At 37.2% G+C, this 23,813-nt stretch overlaps 1 protein-coding gene and 1 long non-coding RNA gene across 2 annotated transcripts; one reads left to right on the forward strand and one right to left on the reverse strand.

Annotated features, from left to right (window-relative positions):
* Positions 1-1,291: 1,291 nt before the first annotated feature.
* LOC309508411 (uncharacterized protein) lies at positions 1,292-18,508 on the forward strand. Its single transcript, XM_082183036.1, has 10 exons — positions 1,292-1,406; positions 3,206-3,403; positions 10,613-10,811; positions 10,974-11,038; positions 13,853-13,991; positions 14,236-14,345; positions 16,361-16,541; positions 16,638-16,721; positions 16,885-16,980; positions 17,945-18,508. The coding sequence occupies exons 2-10, from the start codon at positions 3,255-3,257 to the stop codon at positions 18,248-18,250; spliced, it is 1,329 nt and encodes a 442-aa protein (XP_082039162.1). The 5' UTR covers positions 1,292-1,406; positions 3,206-3,254; the 3' UTR covers positions 18,251-18,508.
* LOC309508570 lies at positions 3,930-5,924 on the reverse strand. The gene is made up of 2 exons (XR_014209558.1): positions 4,707-5,924; positions 3,930-4,143 (listed from the first exon to the last, which is right to left on the reverse strand). It is a non-coding gene; the product is annotated as an uncharacterized lncRNA (long non-coding RNA).
* Positions 18,509-23,813: the final 5,305 nt, after the last annotated feature.

Here is a 23,813-nt window from a genome sequence, read left to right on the forward strand (position 1 = left end):
GGAATCAGATAAATAGCATTTTATTGAAAGAGATGCTTATAATATTTGAAACACCCAGCTTTTGTGGTCATTTTAAATGGACTGCAGTCCTTTTTGTTGGTACCTGGGCGTTGTGGAATTGCAGGTAATGTGCAGCAGTGCTGCTGTGGCCATACATGTATATTCAGAGCTCAAAAAAATACCCTATTCTATATTCTGACCTCAAACCCATTATAACCTCCTCCAAAATGACTCCTCCAAAAATGACCAACAGATGGTATCAATGTAATACAATTAAAGGGGTCATATGACGGTTCTAAAAAGAACATTATTTTGTGTATTTGGTGTAATGCAATGTGTTTATGCGGTTTTAGGTTAAAAAACAAACAAACTCATTATTCTACACATACTGTACATTATTGTTGCTTCTCTATGCCCCGCCTTTCTGAAATGCGTTGATTTTTACAAAGCTCATCGTTCTGAAAAGCGCGGCGTGCTCTGATTGGCCAGCTAGCCAGTACATTGTGATTGGCCCAATAACCTTAAAGGGGTGGTATAATGCTCTTTTCACAAGATGTAAAATAAATCTTTGATGTCCCCAGTGTGTGTATGTGAAGTTTTAGCTCAAAATACCCCACAGATATTTTATCCTTTTACCTCACACAGACATGCACTGAAAATGTCAATGTTTATGTTCAAACCAGAGTCAGACAATAATGGAGAGACTCAAGAAGTGACAACATGTAGAATGCAACAGTACATTTCTGAATGGTTAGTTGATGAATTTAGGTAGCTTGTGTTATCTTCTATTCATTGATTAGCATTTTTTAAGGATTTCAACATTACACACTAACTAAAGTTAAAAAAGTGAAATCATAATCAACCACCCCTTCAAGCGTGTGACGGAAATGTCTCGCCCCTTACCATATTTGGAACATCAGCTCCAGAAGCAATAATGGCAGGTGATCATGTCAGAACTACCTTATCAATTCAAGCTCGATTCTGATCCGGAAAATGCAGATGTCCAAGATGAGCGATCATCTTTGCATGGCGGCGCTGGCGGCAACAATAATACAGCGAGAACAAAAGTTACGACATTGTTTCTACTCAGACAATTCATGGGACCATATCATCTGAACATATTTCCAAATGAAATAACCCTTTAAAGGCCCATAATAAAAGAGATGTCTGTTTTAAATGAATTTCTTGAAAACAATGTCTAAACCCTCCTCAAGTGCTTTTCATCCAAACAGTATGAAGATCTTACATATGATGATTATCATCAAAAACTAATTAAATCTGTTCTGTTATAGTTCAGTTCAGCAGGAGAGATCAGAACCAGCGCCCAGCTGTGTGTCTTTGAGGAGTGACTGGTCTATGGGTCTTCCAGTACATTTTAAGAATGACGATACACAGACTGATCTCAGGTAGGCTATAACATTTCTTAAAGACATTTAAATATTTTAATGAAAGAGATTTTTGAATAGTCAGTAGCAAATTCTTAAAATATGAAAACATACTTACATTAATTAATTAATTAATTAATTTGTGCGTGCATTCATTCATTCATTTGTTCATTCGTTCATTAATTTGTGCGTTCATTCATTTGTGCATTCATTCATTCGTGCATTCATTCTTGTATTGTTTGCATTCATTCACTCATTCCTTTTCTTTCTTGTATTGTTTGCATTCATTCACTCATTCTTTTTCTTCCTTGTATTGTTTGCATTCATTCACTCGTTCCATTTCATTCTTGTATTGTTTGCATTCATTCACTCGTTCCATTTCATTCTTGTATTGTTTGCATTCATTCACTCATTGAAGAGATAGTTCACTTAAAAAAAATTATTCTATCATTTACTCACCCTTATGTCGTTCAAAACCTGTATGGGTTTCTTTCTTCTGTTGAACTAAAAAGAAGATATTTTGAAGAATGTTGGTAACCAGACAGTTGACGGTAGCCATTGACATTCATAGTAGGAAAAATACAATAGCAGGAAGTTCTCTACATAAAAGTGTGTGAGTCAGAAGCGCCAGAATGTACATGCAAATATGGAATTGCCCCACTTTTTAGAATCAGCTTGTACTCTCGCAGGTTCTGGAAACAGTCCTCCGAAAATTGTGCAGCACACAGTCGAATGTTTTAGTTGTACTGTTCTGGAACAGTTGTAAATAAAGTTTAAGCATTGTTTTCTAATTGTGTCCTCTTTTGGAAGGCCAAACTCATTTAGTTTGGCTTTCGCAGCGAAAAACACAGCGTCTCTACGACATGGCGGCGCTGGCGGCAACAATAATACAGCGAGAACAAAAGTTACGCCTTCTTTCTTTGCGTATTAATTTATTTATGAAACTCTGCCCCCACTCTCTGACCTAGATTTGTTGGGGCGTGTTTGAAAGAAGAGTTTTAGGAAGGCGTGGCTAACCTGCTCTGTCTAGTCTATCGGTCTCCGTGTCCTCTTTGCTTCGCGATTTTTCTGTGCGTGAGAAAATGGATGTGTGGCGTGAGAGCGTGTGAAAAGTGTCAATTGCGTGAGTCTCACGGTGAATGCATGAGAGTTGGCAGCTTATAGCTTACAGCTTATAGTCTGTTATTATATTCTGGCTTAATTCTATTTGTTATTCAGATTTTACCTCAAATATTACCTTTGAATTGGAACAACATAATGAGAAGTAATTAGAATGTTAATGCTACACTAGAAATTTTCTTGATAATCTTATCATGTTTACTGTCCCTAGATAGCAACTTCAGGTATATCACACATTTCAAACTGGTTTATTTTGTATTTCAAGTGGTAATTCGGCATTTTTGGGTTTATATGATAAACAGGTTTGAAAGTGCAAAATTCCCTATGGTTTCCCTTTTTTTCAAAATGGGCACCTTTAGCATAATTTTTCTCAAAAACTGCAAGGTTGTGTGTGGAGAACTTTGTCCTAAGGAATCTCTATATATTTCTGATGTTAAATATAAAAAAAGTAGGTAGTGCCCCACTTGGTGGAACGAAACCCTATTTCTAGGCCTCTTTTAGGCTACCGACAGTGGCCTACTTGTGGGAGCGGTGGCTCTGGCACAGGTGTGTTGGGAAGTGCCTCACCAACTTCCCTCGCCATACCACATTCCTCACATTCTTAAAACCCAACAAGGAATACAATAAACATTAGTCTTTGATGAATTAAACCTGCTGGACCGACTGGCACAACTGGAAAATCCAGTGTTTGTTCTCCACAGCATGATTGTAGCGACTCGAACACTTCACGCAGGACGTCCATGAGGATTGATGCCTCAGCTGAGCGCGGGACATGTGTGGAGCTGCTGGAAGCCGAGCGGGACAAGAGGCAGAGGAGGACAGGATGAAAGAGAGAATGAGGACGAGATGATCAAACGAGAGGCGGAGGAGAGAGATGGAAGAGAGTGGAGAGGGATGAGGTGGGTGTTTAGAGTGGATTAACCCTTGTTAAAAAGAAGTGTGCTGAATTGTAGTGTCCTGCTATATTCTCAAAAGTACAGCCTATATTTGCCACTTTCATGCCTTACCACAGTTAAGCACTTTGTAATAATGTCAAATTAAAATGTTGGTAAAACTTTTATTCTAATATGTCTTTGTTACACGTTACATGCATTTACTATAGTAGGCTAATAACTATAAATTAGGCATAATTACATGCAACTAATCCTAAACCAAATCCTAATCATACCCTAAGTAACCCGATAGTATGTAGTTAATTACTATTACTCAGTACTTAAATGTACACTATAACAGGGACACATTAAAATAAAGTGTAACCAAACATTGTTTATTTATATTTGTCAAGAAGTACACTGATTTTGATTTTAACTATAGTGTTTTTTGATGTTACATTTGAAAGTTAATATATTTTAAATGTACTAAATTGCAACTTATTACAAACCTGCAATTATAAATATATTTTAAATACACACAAGACAAACCAGTTTTAAAGGGGTGGTTGATTATGATTTCACTTTTCTAACTTTAGTTAGTGTGTAATGTTGCTGTTTGAGCATGAACAACATCTGCAAAGTTACAACGCTCAAAGTTCAAAGCAAAGGAAGATATTTGCTTTTAAATAAATCGTTTTTTAAGGACTACAGCAAACGGCTGGTAGGGACTACACGAGCTTCCTCCCGGGTTAGTGACATCACTAACCCTATAATTTACATAAACCCCACCCCCGGGAACAATGGTGCGTTCAAGTCCTCCTGGGAAGTTCGTACGTACGAGGTGGGAAGTCGTGCTTATAACGGCATGTGCGTTCAAGTCACTTTCGTCGGAGCAAGATGGCGGAGTACTTTCTCTTAATTAATTACACAAAAATACAGTAAGGTTCTTAAACTCTTGTTCTAGAAAATGAAGAACAAAGAAATGTGCATCTGGTGTACTTTGTATTTCTATGTTTTTAATTAATTTATGAAGCCACTGCCAACTCATCGTTACACATTGTTATATTATAATACTATCATATTCTGTGTTGGCGATTAGCTAACTGCGCTGTAAATAGAAAAGCCTGACAATATCACAGCTAAATACCTTTACATATTGTATTACATACAGCCATGTTAATCACTGGCACGCCCCTAACTCGTAAAGATCGGAGCTTAGAGAAAATCCCGAGCTCCCCACTGGTATTTACGACATTGTGGTGGCGTTCAAGTAAATATGATCTATACGAGATGACTTGAACGCACCACAAGATTTATAGATTATCATGACAGAATATGCTAATCAATGACTAGAAGATAACTACACATCAGCTACATAAATTCATCAACTAACCATTCAGAAACTTCCTGTTGCATATGTTGTCACTTCTTCTTGAGTCTCTCCATCATTGTCTGACTCTAGTTTGAACATAAACATTGACATTTCCAGTGCATGTCTGTGTGAGGTAAAAGGACACGAGCTCTTGAAGCTCCGCCCCCTGTGCTGAGAGCAGCAGCTCATTTGCATTTAAATGGACACACACAAAAACGGTGCGTTTTTGCTCACCCTCAAAAAGTGACAATTTTAACATGCTATATAAGAATATCTGTAGGGAATTTTGAGCTAAAACTTAACACACACTCTGGGGACATCAGAGACTTATTTTACATCTTGTGAAAAGGGCATTATACCACCCCTTTAATAAAATCCCAAATCCAGAAAAGTTTTTATCCATCATGTTTACTACTGTCACATGACCTTTCCTTTTAATTACACTTTTTTAATGTAATCATTTTGGAATTGAGGATACTAACTGTTGAAGTTTTGCAAGTGGGATATTTGCCCAATCTTTCCTGATACAAGACAGCTGCTCGACAGTCTGTGGTCATCGTTGTCTGATTCCCCTTTTCAATGCGAGACAGATCTAGAAACCACTCAGTTTTAGCTTGTGCAGAATGAGGCCTGGCATGTTCTTGCTTCCCAGGAAAGATGTCATCTTGATGCCATGTCTCTGTACAATCCCAATATACGACTCCATGTCAACAATACTTTCACACACATGCAAAATGCAAGTCACCCATGCCGTTTGCACTGATGCTCCTCCGTACCAGGACAGATGTTTGCTTTTGCATCCGTCGCTAATGAAATTCTGAATGGTCCCTTTAGTCTTTGGGACTGAGAACTTGATGCCTGTTTTTCCAAAACACGAGCTGAAACATGGACTCATCTGAGCACAGCACACATTTCTACTGTCTTTTGGATCATCTGAGATGAGCTCGGGCCTAGAGAACTATAGGGAATCTCCGCATAGAGTTGATGTATAGCTTTCTCCTTGCGTATCAGAGATTCAAGACGCATTTATTGAAGCAGTGACAGACTGTGTGTTAACTGACAACAGTTTTCCTGAGCACATGTGGCTGTACTTTAACAGTAGCATGATGGTTTCTCATGCAGTGCCATTTGAGGGGTCAAAGGTCACACACATTGAACAGAGGTGCCCTACATTGCCCTGAATTTGGAGTTGTATGCTAAAGTGTATTTCTTTTTTTATTTATTTATTTATTTATATTTTTAAAACAGGAAAAGATTAAGGACAATCGGGCCTGGCTCAGTATAAAACTGATTTTCAGCAGGTTCCTGCTCTGCAGAACATAAAAACCACATACACAACAAAGCTCACACACTAGACAGCTAGAGACAACAACAAACACACAAACCAAGATATTGGGCAACAGGAGGGGCTATAAAGCCGTCTCAATGGTCACAGACATACCTGTCCATTAAATGGCGAGCAAATGTCATTTTAAATAGTCTTCTTGATGTGATAGTTCTGATGTGCTGTGGGATCTCATTCCAGGTTTTAGTGAGCACATAAAAAAAAGATCTCTGTCCATAACAGTTTCTATAAGCCGGTAAAGGCAAAAGTCCATTTGTAAAAGATCTCGTAGTGCGCTCAGACCTTGAGCTAAGTTTCGGAACCAATTCGGTTAGAGCAGTTACAGTGTGTCCATTTGAGATTTGATAAAACAGGTTTATCCCATGGCTTATTTTATAGTTCTGGAATGTCAAGGCATTACACAAAGATAGTGCAGTACAGTGGTGAGTCCAGCCTGGAAGCCTGACATGGATCTTATGAGCTCTATTATAAAGTCTTATTACTGGTTCAATAATCTCATTTGTTGTTAGTGACCAAACAGGTAAACAATATGACAAAGTGGACAGAATGATGGCATGAAGAAAGGTTTTTGAAACAGAAAGCAACAAGTATGGTCTAATTTTGCTATAAACATATAACTTTTGGTTTAACTTTCTGGTTAGGGTTTGAACATGTTCTTGATAAGTAAGATGTGAGTCAAGATAGACTCCCAAATACTTATATGCTGATACAGTTGAAAGCGTTTGATTAGAAAAAGTGATAGGATTGGATATGGATAGCTGTCTCCTAGATGAATAGAAATACATGCATTGTGTTTTCTTGACATTAAGTGTTAAATGATTATCTTGCAGCCAGTTATGTAAATATTGCAGATCTGTGTTAAGTTTGTAATTGATTGTGTCGATATTAGAACCAGAAAGAAAAATAACAGTGTCATCAGCATATAGCAAAGAACTAGAAAAATTCAAAACACAAGGAAGATCATTAATATACATAAGGAAAAGTAAAGGACCTAAAATACTGCCCTGTGGAACTCCCATAGAACACACTCGTGGCTGTGATGTTACTGTGCCGATTCTTACAGTCTGAGATCTGTCACTTAAATATGATGTAAACATATCTATTGCGGAAGATGACAAATGAAAAGAAAGAAGTTTGTTTAACAGAATTTGATAATTGACTGTATCGAAAGCTTTCTGAAAATCGATATATATAACTCCAGTAATCTGACCCTTGTTTAGAGACGCACGTATTTGCTCAGTGAGAAGCAGCAAAGCCGACATAGTTGACCGCAAGGGTCGAAAGCCATGCTGGTAATCACTGAGCAGGTTATTATTTTCAAGGTGGTTAATTAGTTGATTATATAATATTTTTTCAAGCAACTTGGAAATGGTTGGGAGAATTGCAATTGGACGGTAGTTGGAAATATTAGTTGGATCATCAGATTTAAACATCGGGGTGATCTGGGCCGTTTTCCACATGGCAGGAAATACTGATTGTCTAATACACAGATTAACTAAATGATGAAAAAGTGGTATAAGAGTACTGGCATGAGTTTTAAGAAAAATCATGTTTAAATTATTTATATCACAAGCATGGGAAGCATTCAGAGAACACAAGATATTAATTATATCATTTTGTACGATTTCAGAAAAAGAGAATTGCTGAGATAATGCTGGTACTGATGTGAGAAACAGAGGAATAGTAAATTTAGAGGATAATTCTTGTACAGATGCAATAAAATACTCATTAAAAGAATTAGCAATTTTATCATGATCAGTAAGAAGAGTACCATTTATGGATATTTGTAAACTATTATTATTTTTAATTTTATTTTCACCAGTTATTGATTTCAATGTTCGCCATAATGTTCTTGGGTTGGAAACTGTTCGACTAATTTGATTTTCATAATAAGACTGTTTTGCTTTGTATAATTCAAAATTACACTTATTTCTAAACTGTGTGAAAATAAGCTTAGCTTCAGGTGTTTTTAATAATCTGTAGGCTTTCAAGGAAGAGGCCTTCTTTTTTAGGAGCTGTAAAATATCAGGAGTTACCCAAGGTACTGTGTTTTGTCTAATATGTATTTTACAGGTAGTTGTATATTTTTGACGTATTGTCTCCACTCTCCTATGGAAATTTGACAGAACATGATCGGGATTTTGCAAAAACATCTCGTTACTCCAATCAGTATCAGCAAATTCAGCATTAAACTGAGACAATTTTGAATTTGGTACTTTTTTAATGTAATTATTTTTATGACATTTTGACTGTTTAAAACATTTCCTAATGACATATATGAGTGAATGATCTGAAACTGCTGTGTTTATCACTCCTGATATGCCATACTTGGAGGGTTGATTAGTGAAAATAAGGTCCAAAATAGAATTTCGTGTTTTACCAAATCTGGTGGGATCTTTAATTAATTGATGAAGACCATATTTTATGGCAGTTGTTTTCAGAAGTTTAGATGAGTTATCAATCCAATTTAAATTTATGTCACCAAGAATAACAAGCTCATTAGTTTTAACCGATTTTATTAAGTCCGAGAACTGCAATAAGTATGCAGTTGGACTGACATTTGGAGGCTTGTATGTGACAATAATAGTAACTGAAAATTGATTTGTAAAATGAATAACCAATTGAAGTGACTCTGATACTGTTGATAGTTTTACTATAGAATGTGCATATTTTTTATTTACATAAAGAGCAACACCACCACCAATTCTATCGGTCCTGTCTTTGCGATATAATAAATAGTTTTCAATCGCAAGAAATGAATCTGGTATAACAGGAGTCAGCCATGATTCAGATATTGCCATAACATGAGCCTTTGTTTGAGTAAGCATGATTTTAAATTCATCCAGTTTGGGAACAAGGCTTCTCATATTTAGATGGCAAACTTTGAAACCTCTGATTCTACCAAGTTGGCATAAAGTAACTGGATTTTTCCTTAGACACAATGGTCTTTTTTGTGCTCTAACAGGTTTAGAATTAAAGCCTGGGATAACAGGAGGAGAATTAAATAGCTGAGGTGTAACAAGAGGAGAATTAAATAGCAACTGAGGTGTAATCGATGTGCCTACAGGTTGTTGAAAGCACTGCGGTTGAGATAAGTCCATGTGTGGGACACCTGAATGTAAGCCCATGCCCAGAGTGTTATTTAAAACATGAGTATAAAATCCCAGGAAATATAAAAAAGCGGACATAAAGGCATTTTTGCCCGGACCAGGGTTAAGTTCAATATTTCCGATAAATAAAAGAACAGAGAGTAAGAGTCTTAATGAGGACTTTTGGCGCTTATCTGCAGTAGCGTCTCTCGTGCCCATAGGTTTAAACTTAAAGTCATTTACCCACCGGTGGAAGATGATAACGCGGGTCGAAATGATTGTCCGTTCAAACTGGGCAACGATGTTAAGACGAGAGGCAAAACTTGTATGATCCTCCGGTCGCATATACAAGGTAGAGTACTGCAAACTTGGAACACGAAGCGGGCCAGACGAAAACCAGGCCTGCTCTCCACACACGGCTCCACCGTGCTGGACATTGGGTGCATACCACAACCCGCCTCTCCGGATGGGTGAGAAGGTCGCGTCCGCCTCCCCGCCGCGTCCACGTCTCGAAGCCGGACATCCCCACTCAGGCTCAGTCACTCTCTCGAGGCAAGTAAAATGGCTAGGGACTTGAACAACATTAAAGGCGCTTGTTATGCCAAACAGGCACGACACAGCAACGACACAGCAAAGGACCCAGTTCAGCTGGTGTAGTAAAGGCCCCACGCCGGGTTTGAGTTGTTGATCTTTAGTTGTTAAAGAGTGCCCGTACTGGCGTTTGTGAGTTGTCCAAACAAAGCGGTTGACCCGCACTTTACGGTACTGGAGCAAATGAAACAACGATAGTATTATAACTGCAGTAAATCTGGTAAGAAACAGACCTGCAGACATCTGTAATACCAGATATTTGGTGTTAATCTGCAGCAGCGTTTCACAGCTCGCTGTGACAGCCGCCATCTTGGTTAATCCTTCTTTCCTTCTTTGTTTTCAAAAGGGAAAAAGAGATTCAGATTCTCAGTTCTTATACTGTAACTACTGTACACAACGCATAGATGATTATACTGATTACTACAGATTCTTCAGTAGTGACTGATTCCCTTAAAGAGATAAAACATTTTTATTTTTTTTTTGAAATGCCTCAGTGTTTTATTTTTATTTAGTCTTTTCAGTTAAAGTCAATGGGGTTCAAAATTGCAATAAGTGTTCAGACTTAAAACAGATAATAAAACAGGCTAAACCAATCCCACTTACATTAAAGGAGGGACCTGATTATATATAGACCTGCCAACCGCATGGCAACATTAGCCTGGAAATCCAGACCTAAATCTAAAAGAATAATGAAAAATTGTGCTCTCGCGAGAACTCTGGATTACCAGGGTATGGCAACATAGCAACTCCCTGACAACCACCACAAGACCCTAGCATTACTCACAGATTCCTTTGGTTTAGCCTATACTGTGGAAATATTATGATTCCCTCTCTCTCAGACTGCATTGGGGAAACTGGCCGGACTGGAGTCAGTGTCTGGCTCTGATAGCAGCCGTGTGGTTGTGTGTTCTGGAGGAGTCTGTCGGTCTGACTGAAGCCGTGGGTCGACTGCTTCTCGCTGGGCTGATGTGTGCTGTGACGGCTCTTTGTGCTTCAGCCTTACGCTTCCTGATCGGTTATGGACAGAAAGCAAAGCAGGTCAGTCTACTATTAAATTTATTTGACTTCTTAGATCTAGAGGAATTTAACATGGGCTTCAAAGCAATAGTGCTTTTAGTTTTGCATCCTTTACCAGCTTCTACAATTGAAACGATGTCACGTAATTAAACATTGCTGTATTTTTATGTGTGATTTTCTCAGCATTTACCGTACAATGGTGAGGTGATAGTGAGAAAACCTGCTGAAACCCAGCAGCAGCAGGCCAGGTGAGAGAGAACAAATCCAGATTTTCTTGTTCACATAATTGCACATTTAACCCTCCTGTTGTGTTGAAAAAATGAGTTTGTTTCCATGCAATTCGCCATGAATCAACACTATGAAAAACACTTAAGATTCATGCTTTTACAGAAAACCTTTATTGTGGCTTGTCATAAAATATAAGAAATTATGAACTCCTATTGTGTTAAATTAGTTCCATTCTTTGTGATAGGAGTCAATTTGCACCACATATTTTTATATTCAACATTATCTGCACAGACACAGAATAAAACAGCGAGTTCTCCTGGGATGATTCAGAAGATGAGCCCTTAATTTCAAGTCTTAAATTTCTTAAAGTTCTCATGTGTTTTATATTTTAGTCAAGCTACAAATAAAGCTTTTCTGTTTTTTTACCGGACTCATTCAATTTGACACCATCATAGTCACCAAAATGTGTATAGCCTTAAAAAAAAAAAAAAAAACTATATGTCGAAACTTTGCAAGCACAAATGAGAAAAAGTCACAAAATTTCAAGAATAAATAGTTTAACCAGTGATTCAAGCAGTTTAAAAATCAAATGTGGATCAACTTGACCAGCAATGGAATAGAAGAGGAATTTTCTGGGTTCAATAAATTTTTTCCCCCCTGCTGATGAACAATAAAACAATGACAGCCAATCAGAATCCTGCTTTAAGAGCTCAAGCATTTAAAGAGACAGGTGACAGTACTGCGTCGAATGATATCATCCGCTTGTGTGGATGCTAATATAGCTATCGTTAAAGTTATCTTTATATAACTTTAAAGTTATATATATATATACGTTAACGTTATTGTTTTTGGTGTGAACTGGACTTAAACGTACACTATGGAATTTTTTCTCCACTAGGGGTCGCTAACATATATACAATAACAAAGGCGTAGTTTGATGACGCAACATTTGTTAAGAATTATGGATCTTGTCGTCAACGTCAAGCCGACCGATCTAATAATGTTTATGGATGACTGAATACATCGATGCTTTTATCATGACTGTGATATGAAGCAGTTCGGGATTGCTAAGAAGAGACAGCTATCAGCTCCACACGCGACGCGAGTCCCGCAGATATAAAAGGAATATGGACATTTCATTCTACCGAACTACACGCAAGTGCAGAATTACTACTCACAGGTCAGTTTATTAGACAAATTAAACTTGTGAGGTAACGCAGCGCTGTTTCACTTGGTCTAACATTACACTATCACACTAAACTGCATTTGTTGCAGGTGTTGAAATGTATGTGTTAGTTTGTATGAGACTAGCAGTAAGCTAGATCAACATTAGAATAACATACAGATCATATTCTGACATTTTATCATTGTTGAACTATATAACATTGATTAGTTTTATGTAAATGTACTCACCTGTTTAATAAAGTACATGTAGGAGCGGTTGAAGTCTCGGACCTGGAGCTCTCGTTTATATACTGTCTATGGGAGCTCTAGGCATCTCGAAAACACCGCGCTGATATTGATTCTCAGTTTAGTTCTCCTTTTTTATCCAAAGTCTGCTTGCTATGGTCCATAATGTTTGAACGAAACAACAACAGCGTGCAAATAGACATTGCGAACTACAGTGGTCCACGTCTGTCGCCTTGGTTACTATCAGAGGGCTCTGGTTCATAGCTCTGGTTACCATGGCAGTACGAGCGGAAACCAGGGACAACGCGGATATGACGCCATTGACTACGACAAAACGGAAATAAAGAAACGTGCCGTGTCTTCGAATTAAATTAAAATTTCTCCTGGTTTGAAAGTTGTTGGAAACAGTCGGGATAATGTAAGTACACAACTAAAAAATATATATAACATAGATATAGTGATTTTTGCTATTTTTAAAGCAAAAAAATTACATATTGTGCCTTTAATTCACTGGTCTCATGGTAACAAATATAATGTTTAGTTCTTCTGGCTTTAGTATTTCTATACAAATTATTTTTGTTTCTTGCTTCTTTTGAATGATTTGAGAGATGACCCCAAAGTATTTTCTGTCAAAATCAATAGCATGATGCCACAAATTTAACATGTACTGAACCCAGAAAATGCCTTTAATAAACCCTCTTACTTGACAACCACTAAAAAAGTATGTTCTATATAGTATGAATGTGTGTGAATGTCGGAAGTACTACATTCGCCATCGCGTCTGTTGCTTCACTTTCACTGCCATTCACAAATACTCTCCCGTGGCCTCATGGGATAGTAATGTGTCCATCATATGCACACTTCAGAACCTCGCCAGTAGTAGTAGGTCATCTTGGTACTTTTTTGCCTACTCTTTATGAGTACTGTGAATTTTTGACACATAGGCCTATTGTTTTTTGCCAGCTATATAGTAAGGAAGTCAGGTCAAGTCAAGTATATTTGTATAGCGCTTTTCACAATACAGATTGTATCAAAGCAGCTTCACAGTATTAAATTAAAATAATACAACAAAGTTTGTTTCAAGAGGAATTTATTGATTGATAAAATTAAATTAAATATCCCCAAAATATCCCCAACTGAGCAAGCCAAAGGCAACAGTGGCAAGGAACCGAAAAACTCCATCAAGTGACCTAATGGTGTCCTAAAACTCCATCAGGTGACCTAATGGAGAAAAAAAAACCTTGGGAGAACCCAGGCTCAGTCGGGGGCCAGTTCTCCTCTGGCATTTATGAGCTAGAGGCCGGATTGTAGTTTGAACTGTAAGATTATATGAATGCCTATATAATGGAAGTATATGATCTTGGATGCAGCCGCTGTCTTCCTGTGGTTAAAACCATTAATTTAATTTATCTTGTTTGTATCAGTATAAATCCACAGCAGGATGCAGGTCATCTTGAATCCCTGGTAAATGTTCTAGCGGATGGTTTAGTGGTGTCCCTCCTCCACGAGCCCCTGCCGGACCCCAGCGAGCCCCACATACGAGGCCTCCTCACCAGACTACAGGTTTGTCTCTTAAGGATGGATGGTGCATTAACATATTTGTACTGTAGGCCCATCCTTACTTTCTGTCAGAATGAACACTATCATTAATGGAATGTGTTAGCAGTCATTATGCTGTCATGTCGAACTCATTACATATGTAAAATCATGTAGCGTTGTAAACAGACTGCTCTTGTTGATCCTGCTAGACATGAATTAGTAGCATTTGTAGATACCAATCTTTTGTCTTTTGTCTTTTTGCATTCAGGCAGTGTCTCAGACTTTCCGAGTGGGGGCCTATGAGGAAGAGAAGGAGAGAAATGAGAAATGTGTGATTCAAGAAAGAGTTAACCAGATACGCTCTTACCTGCAGGACAGGTGAGCTGTACAGATCTACATACACAGATATGACAAATATTTAGCTATTGTCACAAACTGTTCAGGCTTCAATATGTGTGGCTGTTTCTATGTTTGAACTCCACTTAAAACGTCTCACACCCTGTCATGTCATGATTTCAGACAGCAAACTGACATGCGAAGACACATCCTATTATTTAAATGATTATGAGAAATAACCCCTTGTGAAAAAGAAGTTTGCTTAATTGAATTGAATGTGGACTTGTAGTGTACTTCAAATCTTAAAAGGTATATTTAAAGGGGTCATGAACTGAGAAATCAAATTTTCCTTGAGCTTTTGACATATAAGAGGTCATCATACTATAAGAATATCCTGTAAGTTTCAGAACTGAAACCAAAAACAGCTTTTATTGTAACCAAGCCCAGAGAACGACTGTGGAATGTGCCTATCTATGGCGTAATAGACTTTGGGTGTTTGCAAACAGCAATGACGTGTTTTGTGTTGGCGGGGCCTACTTAGTGGCAGAATTTCACAATTCTGACTTTTTTTCTCACTATTCCGAGTTTATACCTCACAATTCTGAGGAGAAAAATCAGAAAATAAACTCGATATTCTGCCTTTTCCCCTCAGAATTGTGAGCTTATTTCGCGCATTTCTGACTTTTTTTTTTTTTGGTGTGAATTGGGATATAAATGTGCAATTGCAAGTTATAAAGTCCAAATTGGGAGATATAAACTCGCAATTGCGAGGAAAAAAAGTGTGAAATGTGAAATAAAAATGTTATAGGGATATAAAAGTCATCTCTTTAATATGTTATAGGTTTAAATATAATTTTATGCTGTAACTGTAGGGCTAATGCAATTATGCCCCCTGTGAATTGCATATGTGAATATTATGTAGGTGTAGTGTTCACATCAAATTCATGCTTTAAATAATAGTGTAATCTTCGCAGGTCCATTTCAACTGTCTATAGATCTAGATATAATGATATAATCAACACTTTTCACGATTAGTCAACCTTGAGAGCTGTAATAGTAAAAACATGCTAAAAGTTTCCGAGAGAGTTCCACATGTAATACTTAGTGATTTCATATGCAAAGATGTCAGCCAATCACAGCAGTGGGCGTTTACACTGAAGTCTCAAATCAGAGGCTAAAATAAGGTTTAGGAAAAATGCCTTTTATTTCCAAATGATGACAATTTTTGATGTAAAATCATACTAACATTATAAGTACACCCCAGTAAACATAAAACAAAACAATGCAGTTCATTACCCTTTAAAAAAAAAAAACTTGCAGATTATATAAAAGTGTAGGCTACTATGTAATAATATCATATTATATATTTTTTTAATTTAAAGCACACTTTAAATAATTGCTTAAAAAATCTTTGGTCACGCTTTAAAGAAGTACACTTATTTTAATGTGTTGCCTAACATACTAAAGTAGTACTTGATTATGATTTCGACTGAAATGTGTTATTTGATATTTTATTTAGAATAAAAAATATTTTAAATGTACTAATTGCATCTTTACTTCATTGTTATAAATGTGTAATTACAGATATATTTAAATACATGACATACAAGTTTCAGTAGTAATGACACTAACGTTTATTTCGCTTATTTACCATAAATGCTTGTCAGTTAACCATATTTCAAGGACAGCAGAAGTAATTATGAAATTACATATAAAGATGTACTTAAGTCCTTAAGTAATCGCATTTCATATAAATTTCAACTATAATACATTTTTAATTGTAAATATCATGCAATGGTCCGAAAACATTTAGTTTGCTTTTAACTGTTTTCTTTTAAAGCATATCATTTCCATAGTAAGTACTCTTTGTAAAAGTATGCTAAAGTTGACTTCTTTTTCACACTGTACACTTGTATTATCAAAAGCTTATGACAAACGATTAGACACACGCCTACTCATTCTTTATTACACTGGTGTATTGTCTTATCATGGCTAGGTAGAGTTGTTAAGTGTGAGTTTTCCAACAGTTTCTAACACTCATGTTCTGTGTGTGTCAGGATGAGCTCTCTGCGTTCCCTGCTGCAGGTTCAGCGGGAGTGTGAGGCGAGTGTGTGTGCGGTTCAGAGCGCGTTACAGAAGCGCTGGGCTCTGCTGGAGGAGTTACACACCAGAGTGACTCTGAGCCCTGACAACACACAGAAAGCCCACGACCCTCACGCCGTCCTCACAGACACTGAGGTGACGCACGTCTGTGCCATATACAGTCTTATGTTGACCTTCTGTGATGAATGTTTACTGATATATGTGTATTTATTTGTGTCGTGTGTGCTTCAGAACCTGTTCGCAGAACTCAGTCAGTTCAAAAGCAAAGTCCAACAGTGCCGGACGCAGCTGGAAACCAATATAAACCTTCTACAGGTCAGTACACACATTTATATAGTCCTTTGTGAATCATTTGACAGGTTTTAACGTAATTATGAGAATATTTTCAGAAATAGGTATAGCAAGACAAGTATACACAGCAACTTTCATATTATAAAGTCTGAAATGAAGTGTGGTTTTGCTGGCTACTCTTCCTCAGGCACTTCGCAGCAGCCATCAGGGTCTGGCCAGGACTTTTGGTACCAGCATCGACTCTAAATGGAGCAAAGAATTATTACAGTCCAACACAGATCTGGTATGAAGACATTCACATATAACAGCCGCCTCAGCCTGTCAGATAGTCAAGTCAAATGTATCTATATAGTGCTTTTCACAATACACATTGTTTCAGCTTTACAGAAAATCATGATGTTAATGTTTAATATCTTAATATCTTCTTGCCTTATTGTCACATTTCGCAGCTTAGAGCTGTGTGATGATATAGTTTCCATTCAAGCAGTGGATTACATCAGTACACTGTTGTGTCACTGTTCACTCTGTCCGTTTTTGGGATTGACGACCGCATTTACTTATAGGTGTGAGTCTCGAAATGTCCCCTCACACAGCAACTTAAAGGGTCAATTCACCCAAAAATGAAAAATACCCCGTAATTTACTCACCCTCAAGCCATCTTAGGAGTACATGACTTTCTTCTTTCAGCCAAACACAATCAGAGTTATAATAAAAAATATCCTGGCTCTTACAAGCTTTATAATGGGAGTGAATAGTAACTGAGATTTTGAAGCCTAAAAAAGCTCATCCATCCATCATAAAAGTAATCCATAATATCCATATCCATAATTATAACTTCATAGACTGTAATCACTAGCTTCCGGTAACGGAAGACCTGGGCAAAAATATAGTCACATTTAGCAACAAAATAAAAAAATCAGGCACTTTGAGTGTACTTTATGGATGAGAAAAAGTTGGATATAATATATAGCCTACTTTTTATATAGATTATACAGTCTACATTTTTGTGATGATATAGATAGACAATCAATCTGTCAGGATTTGCTTTATGTGAGTATACTGTATAATATATCACTGGGCAATAACAGCCTCTGATGAAGATTCACTCATACTGAGATGTTCAGGGTATATAGGAAAATATGACTGAATCAAAACTATAACAGACAAAACTAGTGTGAAAGAGCATATTCTTGCTTTGATATGCTTTGATTGTTTCAGTAAATCCTTTATTTTCTTTCCGGTGACAGTTTTCTGAGATCCAAGAGGATTTCATGTCTTTGGAACAGCAGACGTCGAATTTTGTGATCCACTTGAGGGGCCTGAATTCTTCTGAGGAAAAAGAGTGGAGATTATCTGAAGATTATCAGGCACAAACCTCTTTATCGTCGTCTCTTCCTGTTGTACCGGTGTACGCTGCTGTTCCGGAAGCAGCGCAGTCACATTCTGACCCAGATACTGATCCAGAGTCTCCAGGAGCCTCACAGAAAACCCCCTCCAAAATGTCCGCCTTCCATATCCTGTGTGGGATGAAGAGGAGGAAGCCATCCACGTAGTTTTGAGAAAAGTTGAATGTTTGTACAGGACGTTTTTAATACCTGTATATGACAGCAGGTGGAGCAGGTGTAACAACACATGTTATGCACTTTATGCACATTTTTATATATATTGAAAATGTTTAGATATTCTGATAAAGAAAAAAGAAATTTTGGAATTTCTGTCTATACTGTGACTTTTGATTTTCTACTTGTAAAATGTGTAAATAAGAGCTTTTTCATATGCATAATTAATAAAATAATATGAATAGCATATTACATTATAGTATTGATTGTTTTTTTTATTAACATTGTTTTTAATGACCCTACAAGTTGAAAATATGATTTAAATATTTTAAATATGAAGGAATCACAAACATCTTATTAAATTAATCTTGTTTAAGGTATTTATATTACAGATTTATTTTGGGGGAAAAAGGGCAAACTACCAGTTTTATTTTACTATGCAAAAAAAACAAAAGGCTTAGAGTAAAAAAGCATACACTGACTACAACATAATCGGTTATTAGGCATAATAGTTTGTTGGTTCTCTCTCTTTTTATTTTTTTATGTTCACAATTTCTTTGTATGACAGCCTGGCCAAAAAATTATGTCCACATAATTTAGCGTGTTTCATTGCATTACCACAAATAAAATAATTGACTCCAAGCACGACTATGCTATGAATGGACATTTAACTGAAACAAACAGTAAATGTGGAAATACAGCCACAGAAATATCCTTGTCAGTGGTGGTATATGCTGTTATGTAATACGTGACCACAAGAGGGCACAATCCAATCAAAAATAACTCCTGAAGCCCAATTGCAATACTTACACGATGCACTTGACTACAAGGTTTGTACTTTGTGGTGATATAATTGTCAACACTTAAGTACGTAGTAAGTTAAAGCATTTACATGTAAACAATTGAAGATGTTTTAGGCAATATTAGCCACACAAGCGTGGACACCTTTTGTACAGTGATTGAAGATGCACTAATCTTTAACTGAAAAATCCCAATATTATTTAGGATGGATCGCAAAAAGGACCAAAAGCTAGTATTAACGGTCTGTTCTCCATATATCTATAGCCTATTTCAATACAGCTTTTTCAATCAGATACAGATTTTTACAGTATTTTTTTTCTTTTCTGCTGCCACCAGTGGCAATGACGGCCAAACTTATCCATCAACTTTTATATAATGGGAAAAATCTGCTCGGCTGCTGAAACGCACGGACTGAAATTGTATTTCAAAAGGAGAAGAGTGTTCTTATGAGAGCAAAGGTACTCCTTTGTTCTCTACTGGCCTTTGTGGATTTACTAGGAATTTTCATTTGATTTAAGTCTGTATGATGTACACAGGACCTGAGGGTCTGTATGTTTTTAAAATAACAGGTTACAGGTATGAGACACGGCTCAGCCACAAGGGGAAATAAACACTCGTCAATCTGTTTCAACATCTGCTTTAGTAACAAACGTTAAAAACATTTTCATTTTGGAGTAGACTCCTCGCTTATAGATATAGATTTCTGAAGGATCAGGTGACAATGAAGACTGAAGTTATGCTGCTGAAAATTCAGCTTTACATCACAGGAATAAATTACATTTTAAAATATATTTCAAAGGAAACCAGCTATTTTAAATTGTAATAATATTTCACATTATTACTGTTTTTACTGTATTTTTTATTAAATAAATGCAGACTTTGTGAGCACAAGAGACTCCTTCAACATATTCTACAGTTACACAAAGGGTTTGTAACCTCAGTGAGCTAATAGTGATGATTGCCTTACCACCAATAATAATAAGAATTTGTCATTTGAAAAATGTCCACAAGTAAATATGACTTACTCATGTAAATACACATTAACATTAATGTAAAGGGTGGCCTTTGCTAAGCATACAGATCATTAAAAGGGTGGTTTAATGCGCTTTTCACAAGATGTAAAATAAATCTCTAATGTCCCCAGAGTGTGTATGTGAAGTTTTAGCTCAAAATACCCCACAGATATTTTTATATAGCATGTTAAAATTGTCACTTTTTGAGGGCGCCTTGTTTTGTGTCTGTCCCTTTAAATGCAAATGAGCTGCTGCTCCCAGCACAGGGGGCGGAGCTTCAAGAGCTCATGTCTGTTACCTCACACTTTAAGCCTTTTATGTTCAAACCGAAGTCAGAAAGATGGAGAGACTCGACAACATATAGACAACATTTCTGAATTGTTAGTTGATGAATTTATGTAGCTTATGTGTAGTTATCTTCTAGTTATTGATTAGCATATTCTGTCTTGATAATCTATAAATCGTGTTCCGGGGTTTATGTACATTTTAGGGTTGGTGATGTCACTAACCAGGGAGGAATGTTGTGTAGTCCCAACCAGCCGTTTGTTGTAGTCCTTAAAAAGCAATTTCTTTAAAAGCAAATATCTCCCTTTGCTTTAAACTTTGAGCGTTGTAACTTTGCAGATGTTGTTCATGCTCAAACAGCAACATTACACACTAACTAAAGTTAGAAAAGTGAAATCATATTCAACCACTCCTTTAATGATCTACTATTTTAATAGTTGACTGTTCATCATTTAGTTTATCATTTCATTGTTCATACAACCCTTTTAAAAGTTCACCAACTTAAATTGGTTAGATATGTCTGTTTCAGTCTTTAAAACATGAATTCTGCATGATTCCTCCAGGCTAAAGTGCCTTTATTGAATATCATGGTCTTTAGACAGAAAAAAGGGAAAAAGGCATGAAGGGTCATTGCCAGAAACCTGTCTGTTATTAAAAACTGAGCCGCCCTCTGAATTCGCTCTGAACCAGTAAACTCTTTTGATCCATATTCAATCGTTCAATCCATATTCGAGAACGTCTGGTAAGAGGTCAATGATGGATGGTAATGCACACCGATCAACTGCTCGTCTCATTAGTCCAGCGTGCGTGAAAAGTTGACAGAACATAAACCATGTTGCTTTTATGGGACTGGAGCTCGAACAGAGGATGAGATCAAGAATATTTATGCGCTCGATGCTGAGATGCGCAGAACGAGTCCAGCTGACAGTGTGTCTTAAGAATGTCCAACAGAAGGCCAGAAAAGCAGCCTGTAACATCTCAGCGCTGGAACCTCAAAACCGCAGCTTAACCGGCGACAAATATGTCCAAATTGTATGTGAACTGCTTTGGTGTGTGTGTGTGTGTGTGTTTGGGTGGCTGTAATTGTATGTGTTTCAGTGGCTGCATTGGCTTGGTGCCTAATTCATCTTGTTTTGTGGCCTCTGCACCTGTTGGTCTTTCTCTGGCTGCGGCTCTAATTGAAAAGGGTGGGCCGTACCCGAGGGACCGCTAGGAGGAATGGAATGTGCGCTTAAGCACTCCGGGATAGGAGTTGTCACAACACTTTACACACACACACACACACATACAGCCAGCGAAGAAAGAACTACGGAGAGAGGGAGTGTATGAGAAGTGTGAAGATAAAGATCATTTGTGCAAAGCAACGGCCGAACAAAAGCGGTTCATCCCTCCACTCCGCACGACCTTTCACTCATTCGTTATTAAACCAGAAACAATGCAAATAAAAAAAGCTTTAATTATGCTTCTTTCATTTGACTCAGATGCCAGATGTGAATACAGTCTAATTTGACACAGCGGGACTGTTAGAAAGCCAGTGAGGCAGATAGTGCTGGAATCTCTTCTATGTACCAGGCTGGAAGAGGAGAATTCCCCTGATAATGTCAGGCCTGCCATTGCTGATGGGTGAGATCAGACCTTTAGAAAGAGGAGTGCGATCGAAACGTGCTGGCGGACGCTTACCATAGCTGAGAAGATACAGTCTTGAGCTTGTGTGGTTACTTTGGTTTGTGTCAAGTGATACCAAAATATATTAAAAACACAATCATACATAGGCCTACAAACGCTTCAATACATCTCTTCATATATTGTATATATTATATATATTGTGCAGAATCAAAATAGGAAATTATGTCATAAAAAGGGAATTCCTATGTAGACCCTTATGACTGTGGCTGATCACATACTTCCCAACTATATAGTGGGCAAAAAACAATATGTGAAATATTATGACTAAGTTCACAGTATTCATAAAATAATAGACTAAAAGTACCGTGACGACCTCTGGCCGGACTGTAGGTCACGTGAGGCTAATGTACGTCAGAATTACATCGATACACACATTCATAAGACATACTTTAGTTTGAATTAATGTGTAATGTGGTAAGTAATTACTTATTCATCACAGCCCCAGTGTCAGGTCTACAAGTGTCTTAAAATATCAGGTAATTTGACGCTTTTATGACAAGGCAAGTTTAGTTCAGGCTGTAAACGTGATGTAGTGCGACTCCCACAAGAAGACCCAATGATATTTATGAAATCATAATTCATTATATTTGTTAAAAAATGCCTTTTATCTTAAATTTGTACACTTACTTACATTAATTACTTTTGCATTAAAAAAATAAACACAAATTTCATTAAATTGATTTTTTTCTGGTAGCCTATATAATGACATAAATTGATATAAAAGTTTAAAACCATTTTTTTTTTTTTTGCTGTTAACTTGGACAATTGACTTATTCATTGACCCTCAGATTATTGGGTTATTAAATTGGATTATTAAACCATTTTTAAGAAATATTTGAAAGAAAAAAAACGATCCCTACAGCGATCTAGGGTGTTGTTTCAGGGCACTGCTATTTGGTTGCCAAGCTGTCCTGGGGTGCGTTTCCGTACAGCGACGTAACTCGCTGCTTCACTACCATAGTACGATGCATCGTTGAAGAAATCAACTAGCTAGTCACGACTGTTTCCCAAAAACGTACTGTCGCAAATTGGTCGTTCAACCACGTTGGTTTATGACGTCACGCAGGTGGTGGAGTAATAACTTATCTTAATGAATCTGTTTGAGATCAAATTAATGCTAGATGTTTACTATAAATTACGAACATGGCATCTGAGGACAGTTTCTCATTTTTCTCAAATTTTTCTTTATTTCCAGATTCAATCATAGGCTCGTACTTGCGTGGTAGAGCACGTTCGCACATGCGCACTCTTCAAAAACGGTGCTTTAAATCTCTTGACAAACTAAAGACATAAATTACATTTGTATGTCTTCTAAATAAAAGACACAGGTTGTACTGTCAGCTTGCTTATTTTGCTCAAGATAAGGATTTATTAAGTCCACATGTCATGCAAACTAGAAACTCTGCTTCCAACCACAGCTCGAGAGCTGTCGTTCCAACTACACAACTTTGCGATGCAGTTTGCGAATGTTCGTTGGAACAATGGTTTCGGGAAACACTGACTCGTTGAACTATACTGATAACGACGGAACTTGCAACCATAGTTGGCTAACGATGCTCTTGGGAAACACACCCCTCTGGATGGCTCCTTGGGTGTTTTAGGTGGTTAAGGTGGTTTCTCACTGGCCCAACAAGTCCACCACCCCATCTGATAGTATTTTCGGGATTATATTTTTAGTAGTATTTTTGCCTTCACAAACACCACTAAAAAGGCCTATTTTAATTCGGATCTGTAACTCAATGTTGAGCCAATATAACATTATTTCCTTCCTA

Source organism: Leuciscus leuciscus (genome assembly GCF_965113295.1).
Source record: "Leuciscus leuciscus genome assembly, chromosome: 10".
Classification (NCBI taxonomy): domain Eukaryota; kingdom Metazoa; phylum Chordata; class Actinopteri; order Cypriniformes; family Leuciscidae; genus Leuciscus; species Leuciscus leuciscus.

Bases quoted from the DNA above. Each gene is read 5' to 3' on its own strand.
- LOC309508411 (XM_082183036.1), top strand. From the start codon at position 3,255: ATGCCTCAGCTGAGCGCGGGACATGTGTGGAGCTGCTGGAAGCCGAGC. The intron at 14,346-16,360 runs GTGAGCTGTACA...TGTGTGTGTCAG, and splicing joins CGCTCTTACCTGCAGGACAG to GATGAGCTCTCTGCGTTCCC. The intron at 16,981-17,944 runs GTATGAAGACAT...TTCCGGTGACAG, and splicing joins TACAGTCCAACACAGATCTG to TTTTCTGAGATCCAAGAGGA.